At 32.0% G+C, this 10586-nt stretch overlaps 1 protein-coding gene across 1 annotated transcript; it reads right to left on the bottom strand.

Moving 5' to 3' along the window:
• Window positions 1-237: 237 nt before the first annotated feature.
• LOC139497709 (uncharacterized protein PF3D7_1120000-like) lies at window positions 238-9697 on the bottom strand. The gene is made up of 4 exons (XM_071285944.1): window positions 8980-9697; window positions 8273-8425; window positions 2253-2395; window positions 238-498 (listed from the first exon to the last, which is right to left on the bottom strand). Exons 1-4 carry the CDS (start codon window positions 9695-9697, stop codon window positions 238-240), a joined length of 1275 nt encoding a protein of 424 aa, XP_071142045.1.
• Between the last annotated feature and the right edge of the window lie 889 nt (window positions 9698-10586).

The raw sequence follows: 10586 nt of genomic DNA, 5'->3' as shown, positions 1-10586 counted from the left end.
ATATACCCAAAAAAAGATTTATATCTTTTATTGCTAAATTGATATCACAGATTTATTCTATGATAATTGATGCCTTTGAGGCTAAATGATTTTTATAAATTAAGGCAAAAAACACACAAGATTATATATGTCACCACAGCTTTGCTGTCAGGAGAAACATTAAAAAAAACTGTTTTCATAAAAAATATAATGTATTAATGTCTAACATACACTATGTGCCTTGACAGTACAGTTGTATTACATCAACACACACACTTTAGACTTGTTTTTCTTTAAATGTTTATTTTCTTCTTTGACAACTGTAATTTCTATCTTCAATTTGCTTATTTCTTCTTCCTTGACTTCTGTTATTTGTTTCTTGAATTTGCTAATTGCTTCTTCTTTCTCTTTTTCTATTTGTTTCTTATCCTTTTCATTTTCGCTGTGAATTTTGTTTCTTTCAAGATCTAAATTTCTAACATTTTCTTCTTGCTGTTTTTGTAATTCCATCTGGTGAATCTGGAAATTTACCAAAAACATTTAATAAATAAACACATGCTTTTCTAACAACATGCAGGTAAACAAAACTAGAGGCTCTAAAGAGCCTGTATCGCTCACCTTGGTCTATGTGAATATTAAACAAAGGACACAGATGGATTCATGACAATATTGTGTTTTGGTAATGGTGATGTGTTTATAGATCTTACTTTACTGAACTTTCTTGCAGCTTACAATTTTCTCTATATATAATGAACTTGGCCCAGTAGTTACAGTGGAAAATGTTAGTAAAAATTTACAAATTTTATGAAAATTGTTAAAAATTGACTATAAAGGGTTATAACTCCTGAGGGGGTCAATTGACCATTTCGGTCATGTTGACTAATTTTTAGGTCTTACTTTGCTGTACATTATTGCTGTGTACAGTTTATGTCTATCTATAATAATATTCAAGATAATAACCAAAAACAGCAAAATTTACTTAAAATTACCAATTCAGGGGCAGCAACCTAACAATGGGTTGTCTGATTAATCTGAAAATTTAAAGGCAGATAGATCTTGACCTGATAAACAATTAAACCCCCATGTCAGATTTGCTCTAAATGCTTTGGTTTTGGAGATATAAGCCAAAAACTACATTTTACCCCTATGTTCTATTTTAGCCATGGTGGCCATCTTGGTTGGTTGGCTGGGTCACTGGACACATTTTTAAACTAGATACCCCAATAATGATTGTGACAAGGTTTGGTTTAATTTGGCCCAGTAGTTTCAGAGGAGAAGATTTTTGAAAAAGATTACTAAGATTTACGAAAAATAGTCAAAAATCTACTATAAAGGGCAATAATTTAATTTTGGATGTAACGCGTCTTCTGATTGGCTGACGTTATTTTGTTATGAGCTCATAGACATAATTTAGTCATGTGACCGTGACGTCATCAACGTTTTTCATGGTTTTCTACGGTTTAAAATGGAATTTAGAATTAAATTATAAGAAATGACTGTAATATTTTTTCTGGCTACGCGTTATTCAGTGTGCACCACATTTTTTATGTTATTTCTTCATAGACAGAAAAAATATTACAGTCATTCCTTAAATAACTCCTTAAGGGGTCAATATTTTATGCTGCTACCACAAGTTTGAAAGTTAAACCTATTTCTCTCATATTGTGACTTTCGTCACAGGCGAGACAAAAAATAAGCCAGTGCTGAGGTTTAATGAGGGTGGTAAAGGGTTATTTTCGTGCAACGTGATCACCATTTTTCATTTCATGTTCAACATGTTTTTACTTCTTTATTCAACGTTTAGTCATGCAAGAAATGTGCCTCGTTCAACGTGTTCTGCTTATGTAATTTTATGTGCATCAAGATTTTCAAATGCTAATTTTGCTTGCTCGATATTTTTCAAATAAAATTCAAACATTTGGCAGGGATAGTCAAGAAATACTTTTTTTAAAGCCGTTTTATATCATACATGTGTATACTAAATTTGGAATATCAAGTAAAACAGAGAGTTAATATATACAAGAAGACAGTGACTCAGTCACAAAAGGTTCACATCAAAGTATTTATTTTTTGTGCAACATTCATGACAGAAATTATTTCACGTTCATCGATGTCTTATTTCACGTTTTTCCCGTGCAAGCACCCCCTATTACCACCCTCTTTAATCTTAATTAGATTGACTTAATTATAAGAGGGGGTTTAATTTGTAGCCAGGTTCTCTAGGTTAGCCATTCCTTGGTATAATAAATGTAAGTTAGGTAACACAGCCTTACCTGTTTACACCATTCCTGTATGTGTGAAGGATCAAGAACCTCAACACTTCCATCACGTCGCATATAAATTTTACCATCAGCTTGATACAGCTGTTTCAAGTTGTCAACCTTGTCAACTGTAATCTGCAGCACTTTTAAATTATCTGTAAAAATGGTTGATAATAGGCTAGAAGAGACAGATTAACTAGAGGCTCTTAAGAGCCTGTGTCACTCACCTTGGTCTATGTGCATATATTAAACAAAGGACATTGATGGATTCATGACAAAATTGTGTTTTGGTGATGGTGATGTGTTTGAAGTTCTTACTTTACTGAACGTTCTTGCTACTTACAATTATCTCTATCTATAAAGAACTTTGCCCTTTAGTAACAGAGGAAATTATTTGGTAAAACTTTACAAAAATTTACCAAATTAATGAAAATTGTTAAAAATTGACTATAAAGGGCAATAGCTCATTAAAGGGAAATCACACTATTGTTTATACGCATCGCTCTCGGCGCCACCATAGTGTCGTAACTGTATTATGACGTTGCCGTTTTCGATTCCGCCGTAAAGGTTGCTAATTTATGAAAAAGCGAACGCTCGAAGGGATGCCCCACTAAAGCAGGAGAAATGATAATGGACATATCATATTTTTTACAACTGATATGTTGTACTAGCGAGTTTCTAGATTGTATTGGGGTTTACCTGCGGAATACAAAACAATGGGCAAATACTGCAGAATAAAAGGCAAAAAAAAAGATTGAATGATGAGGTGCTAAAATATAAAGAATAAAAAATATTGGAAACACAAAATAAACATTAATAAATGAATGACCCACTATCCAGACCATTATGATAAAAATTATCTACCAATACAAAACACATAATCATCATGCATAATCAACACTAAGAACGTTGGAATTTCATAGCATATTCAATGTAACTTAGTACCCTCTCCGACCATTTTCTCGATACCGAAGTCGGTGCCATATAATTTTTTTTAATTTTCTGATGTATATGTTCAATATCTAATTGAATTCTAAATTTCCAAAAATATTATGGACTCATCTTGACCTTAAGTGCAAAAATGAAAATGCTACTCGAAATGGACAAAATGTATGGCAAAAAAATAGCCGAAAGTGGTCATGAAATGGCACAACTTTAACATTAACGTTAACATATAGACCAAGAGTACCAGCATGTTAGCGTATAGCTATCGGAATCTGTAGTTTTCTGTTCAAAAGAGGTTTGTAAATAAAAACAATGAGTTTCAACTTACAGTTTTCTTATATCACATGCATGCAACGTCTTTACTATTATAGTCTTCTATACTACATGTATAAATAATTCATCAAACATCTCATTTCATATAAGTATTTATCCGGCTCAGCCTGTCGGGTTTTTACAAAGCAGAGTAAAATTCATATGTTCTAGCTAGTTCTGAATATGCATTAAACTTGCCACTGGACGTAAATGTGGGAAGTCCTATTTGAAATCGTTATTTATTTCACATGTGACGACAGAAATGATCTAAGTGTGACTGTCGTCCATCTTTCCCAAATGTTCCTTTGATATCTAACGCCTCTGAACCCTGAACAGTTGGGGCAAGTTTGGATACAATATTAAAGCTTGATACGGTCTAAATTTGGATTGTGATAAAATTTTTGACATAATATAGGTTTCTGACATAAAATAAATGTGGTCAAAGGTATTAAAAATCTATTGTGCAATACTGTTCAATTGGAAATTTCGTTTTGAGATATTTTGAAAAATTTGCAAAAAAAAAAATGAAGCGCCACCCCCTCCCCTCTTGGAGTAATTACCACAAAACTCAATCCCAGCCTTCCCTGTGTGGTATGGAACCTTGTAGTACAATTTTAGATAGATCCATAACACAAGTTATTGTAAAATAGTAATTTTAGTAAAATGATTGTTTGTGGCCCCTAATTCCTGAACGTTTTGAGCAATTACATGTACCCCTTAAATCAATTTCAGCCTTTCATTTGTGATATGGAACCTTGTGGTACAATTTCAGAAAGATTCATTACTTCTCAATATCATTTTAGAAATTTATGAAAATCAAAGGGGTATTTACATCAACAGATATAAACAATTTATCAAAGTTGTATGAAAATTGATGAAAGCGACATTGTGTTATAATTGTCCCCCTTTTTTAATGGATAACTCGGAAACGTAAAATCAAAATTTATAAAAAAAGAAAGGGAGCTCACGTCAATAGATATAATATAATTTTTTAAAGTTTTATGCCAATTGGTTAACGCGTTTTTGGGTTAATGTCCGACATGTTGACGACTGACGAACAGACAGATGTATACCATAATACGTCCCGTAACCGGGCATATAATAATTCAACACGTACTATACAATTGGCTTTACCAGTCTCCAACAAGAGGAATATTTAACACGCACACACACATATATATATATTTATGTAGAGATATACACATGTCTCACAAAGTACTGGTAAACTGTATCAAACACATTAATGGTCCGTCTGGTGAAAGAATATTCCACTCATACAGACAAATGTTTTGTGCTAATGTTCATGTAATATTTGCCACTGAAAGTTTTGCAAAAATCAAGAAAACATTGTTAAAAAAAATAATAAATAGTAATAAAAGTTCAGATGTAGGTTCGAGTTTAGATCACTCAATGTGATCACTGTCGACAGTGATAAGGGATATTGTCGGAGACCGTGACTGAAAAAGACATCCAGTTTTTTTACTCTTTATTCTTTGGTTCTTTAAACAAAAATAGCCAACATGATATATCAGAGAGTGCATTAAAATATTGGCACACCAATTCAATTATTTATTTTCAAATTATTAACTATCATTTATGAGGGGGGGGGGGGTCAGAGGGGTCCTGATCCCGAAATCCCGGTCTTAAAAACATGAAATCCCGAGGTCCAGAATTTTAAAAAAAATCCTGACATCCCGAACATCGGAAAAAGAAATCCCGGATCCCGAAAGGGTCAATCCCGAAATCCCGAGCTTAATAACACTTGATCTGACGTCCCGAAAAAGGTCCTCCCCCCCCCTCATTAATCAGTATTGGCAAAAATAGGTGCATTTACCACAATGAAAGATAAATGTGATAAAAGAATATACATTCAAACAAAAAGAGGTGCACCAACAGAAAATAGAAACCACATTCTTACTCTTAATTTCATCGGATCTCAAAATTTAAACTCTAACCAGAATTTTTACTCTGTCTAACAGTATAACTCAAGAAGTTTCTAAGTGTAACTCGAGCTTAAACTAGAAATCTTACTTGAAAAAATATTCGAAATCAAAATAAAACTGGAACTCGAACTTAATTTGTGTCGATTATGGAGCGTTGTGTAATAACAGAAATGTTAGCTAATTTTAAATTTCTTCTGAAAACGGTGTCATTGAGGGCTTTTTTTTTAAGTGCCGAGTTTGTGGCTTTTTAAACACGGCATTTCGGGTTTAATCTTCCCGGTGCAATGGACAAGTTAATGAATTTATTCTGTTTCTAGTCTAAATGGAACGTGTTACTTTTCAGCCCAGATACCATCAATCTTCCGAAGTAGAAGATTCTAAATCTGCAAGTCGTAAATTAATTCTTTAATACGGCATGAGGCACACATTAGTTTTTCCTATACAACAAATGCAATTAAAAAATTTAGATGACTACAACTTTGACAATTACTTTTTCATAAACTGTTACTGTATGTTTAATAATGAATAATCAAAATACCTTAAAAAAAATATTATTATATAAAAAAAATATATATATAATTTTAACCCATGAATAGTTCCAAGCATTGCAAGAAATGCTGCTATGCTAGCAACGTCGTTCTATAACGTTAAGAGAAAAAGTTAGAATTCCCGCCATAAATTGATAATAAGATTATTTCCACTGTAGCGGATTTAAAACATCGGTGATCCCCCTTTTTTATTAATGCTTTTAAAATCTCCCCTGAAGCTGCAACTAATGCAGAAGTTTGAAGGAAAAAATATTAGTAGATTTTTTTTATTTCAAGAAAAATCTATAATAACGGCAATTAAAAATGGCGGGAAATGTAAAAAGGCCTTAAAAAATAAGGAAACTGAGAAAAATAAATGTGTATAAGATTAAAGTTACAATTGACTGTTTTAGTTAAACCAGAGTTAAACATCGTTTTACAATAATTTTGCCTTCTTTTAGCATTTTTGAGCGCTATTTCTATATTACGGTATAATGCAATTCTTTACTTTTTGATGACATCATATCTCGAAAAGAACATCGGTGACCCTAAATTTTTTTTCGCCTAAAATATTGAAATAAGTATGATCTGTCTAAATGCAAAATTTCAATGAATTGTTATTAGTAGTTTAAATAGTGTGATTTCCCTTTAAGGGGTTAAACTGGCCATTTCGGTCATGTTGACTTATTTGTAGATCTTACTTTGTGGAACATTATTGTTGTTTACAGTTTATCTCTATCTATAATAGTATTCAAGATAATAACCAAAAATGGCAAAATTTATTTAAGAATTACCAATTGGGGGGCAGCAACCAAACAATGGGTTGTCCAATTCATCTGAAAATTTCTGGGCAGATAGATATTGACTTAATAAACAATTTCAGCCCATATTAGATTTGCTCTAAATGCTTTGGTTTAAGAGAAATTAGCCAAAATCTACATTTTACCCCTATGTTCTATTTTTAGCTATGGTGGCCATCTTGATTGGTTGGCTGGGTCACTGCACACATTTTTTAAACAAGATACCCCAATGATGATTGTGGCCAAGTTTGGTCAAATTTGGCCCAGCAGTTTCAGAGGAGAAGATTTTTGTAAAAGATTACAAAAATTTGTGAAAAATTGGTAAAAAATGACTATAAAGGGCAATTTATCCTTAAGGGGTCAACTGACCATTTTGGTCATATTGACTTATTTGTAAATCTTACCTTGCTGAACATTATTGCTGTTTACAGTTTATGTCTATCTATAATAGTATTCAAGATAAATAACCAAAAACGACAAAATTTCTTTAAAATTGCTAATTCAGGGGCAGCAACCTTACAACCGGTTGTCCAATTCAGATAGATCTTCACTAGATCTTCAATTTAACCCTGTCAGATTTGCTCTAAATGCTTTGGTTTCAGAGTTACAAGCCAAAATCTACATTTTACCCCCTATGTTTTATTTTTAGCCATGACGGCCATCTTGGTTGGTTGGCCAGGTCCCCGGACACAATTTTTAAACTAAATACCCTAGTGATTATTGTGGCCAAGTCTAGTTGAATTTGGCCAAGAAGTTTCAGAGGTGAAGATTTTTGTAAAAGTTAACGACGATGGATGATGCCGGACGCCAAGTGATGGGAAAAGCTCACTTGGCCCTTTGGGCCAGGTGAGCTAAAAAATCTTTGTTAATGTTGTACAATCCATAGTATTATAGTCAATTAATCATCCAAAACAATGTCACATAGAAAGAACGGCCTGCTTCTAATAAAATTTTTGGTTTCATATATAATAGAAACCAAATGTTTTCAAAAGTCCAAATACTGGCACTGGATTCATTTATTTTCTTTGATACCAACTTTTCATTTGAAATTGTATTTTCAGATATTCTATCTTGTTGTTTCGCCAAAGTCTGCATACTTTTATAGAAAATTTGTATTTACTAATTTGTTTCTATCTTTTAGGGACAATTTATTTCTGAATGACCAAATGCTCAGCTACTTATATTATTCCTTTTATAGCAGGAAAACAAAAGAGCAATGTGCAATCAATCATAAATTATTATTATTATTAAAACCTAGGATATGATTTACGTTAACATGTGTAAAAGAAAATTGAAAGTGACACATGTATTCATATTTATATTTTTCATAATACGGTTCATTTATCATGATATTTTTCTTAATCCTACAGCAAGAAATTTAGAAGAAATTATCTTAAACATATTCTAAATAATTTCTGTGAAAAATTTCAATCAAAAGAAATTTTGACTGTGATCATCGCCTTGCAAATTCCTCCAGTGTTCTGTAAAATATATTTTGTACTTACTTTTCAAAGTGCCATCTTTCATGTAAACAGGAATAAAATCCACATGATATTTCTGTGGAAAAAGCGCTGGTTTAAATGTCTTAACAGTTTCATCAATCCTGAGACGGATTTGGTCTTCTGTTGGTTGATCACATTTTATTCCTTTTACTGCCCCTGAAAAACAGCTTGAATATCAACTTAACTAGTCTAGCTGTTATGGACTTATATATATGTACCTAACCTTCATTGATATTGAAACTCAATAGATTTATATGATTTAAAAGAGTTGTATCAATCGGTTCCCTGCATATCAAAGATTTTTCCATGGGAAAATGCAGTTAAAAACTTGTTTAAATAATGCAATACATGAATGTATTGGGATACCAACAATAAAGGCATCCTTTTGAATATGTTAATTTTAGATTTTATTTTACAGATGTAGTTATATCCTGTATAATGTTTTAGACATTTCTTTTTTTAAAGTTATGCCCTTTGTCAAGTTTGAACATATATAGAAATTTGGCCTAAATATACTACTATAACATATTGTTATCGCAACTCCTCTAAACCAAAACAACAGAATTTATGAACCTTTGTAGTTAATAATGACATACTATGTAGATGTGCATATCAACAAGAAATTTGTATGTCAAAATAGAACAATTAGAAAGCCTTTTGAAAAGTTTTGGTCACAAAAAATAAATATATATATATATATATGTATTTACCACTGTCTTCCACACCAATGTATAAAGTTCCTTTCTGTGAACTGTTTAGAAACCCACACAAATACTTTGACACATACTTCTTTAAAGTCTGGTTCAGATCACCACCACTAAGTTTGAACTCCTTATTTCTAGTTTCAGTTCCAAGCAATTGATCCTCGATATATTTTGTAATTGCATTTCCTCCATCTTCATGATTATCAATAGCTGATTTTAAAACCCCTCCTCCACTTACTGGCACTTTTTCTGAATTTCCATAAATATGCTGTGCAGATACATCACCTTGCTTTATATAAATATGTTGTGATGGTGTATCTGCCAGTTTAGTTTTGTTATCAGAACTTCTGAATTTTTCTATTTTTTCTTGTTTTAATTTAGGTTTAATGTTAGCTTTGTCATTAACTACAGGCTTTTTGACACCAACTTTAATAATCTGAGTAGGCTCCACCAGTTGTAAAAAATCAAAGCTCATCTGAGATAGGCTTTCTCTTGAACCAAGCATATTGATTGCCTTGTCCCGATCAATATTTGAATTTAAATAAATGAATGCATATTTATTGTTCCTTCCACTTTTCATTTTGATGTCATGTAGTTTCAGACCTATTTTTAAATCATGCTGGAATAGTTCAACCAATTTTGTTTTCAGTTCATCTTTTGAGGCATCTTTTTTTAAGTTACCAATAAATACAGTATTTTCATCTTTTTTTGACTGGTCACCCATTTTATGTCTTTGTTGTGTTCTTGCCCTTTTATTCTTTGTAGATCATTTATCCTGTAATAAGAGTTCTTTCCTGAGACATTTTGTTATAATAAAACACCCATGCAACCACGCATCCCATATTGCTGATAGGACCCGACACAATTCTTGTTTCGGTAGTTAAGCTTGGGATGGTCATTTTAAGATGCATTATTTGAATATAATCAAATATGAAAATTATTCATGTTTATATTGATATACATGTATTTATATGTTAATTATTCTTCAATATATCTAGTTATTATGACAGATCTACCATCATCAGGGGTCCAACTGTCAATTTAATGTTAAAGTCCTTAACTTTGATCTACTACTTAGCATATCTCCAATACTTTTATGTTTGCTATACGCAACTATTGGTGCTGTATTGAATATTTGTACACAGTCTTCGTCGAACTGTAATAAATGCCAGTGTTTCATTATACGTTTCTTTATTTTACGTATATATGGATTGTATTTAGTTATTAAAACTAACGGAATACTTTGTTTCTCTTTAGATTTGTTTTCTTGTAATAAATCAGTACGGTCAATTGATAAAGCATCAGTAATACTATCATCTATTTCAACGTTATCATAACCCCTATCTAATAATTTCACTTTGAAATTAGGGAGCTACCATTTGATTTTTATGGGGAGGGGCTAGGATGAAAAATGTTGTCCTGCTTTTTTTTTTAGTTGTAATCCTTGTCCTGCCTTTTTATTTTTTACTTTATTCGGTCCTGCCTTTTTTTTTACTAGTTTATCCTGACTTTTTTTACACAAATTGTCATCCTGCCTTTTTTTTTTACCAAGTTGCTCATCCTGCCTTATTTTTTTACTCAAAACTCCTGTCCTGCCTATTTTTTTCCCCCAT

This window comes from Mytilus edulis, chromosome 12 (genome assembly GCF_963676685.1).
Source record: "Mytilus edulis chromosome 12, xbMytEdul2.2, whole genome shotgun sequence".
In the NCBI taxonomy this organism is placed as follows: domain Eukaryota; kingdom Metazoa; phylum Mollusca; class Bivalvia; order Mytilida; family Mytilidae; genus Mytilus; species Mytilus edulis.
The sequence above is the reverse complement of the archived record's forward strand: the minus strand, read 5'-3'. Positions and strand labels throughout refer to the sequence as shown.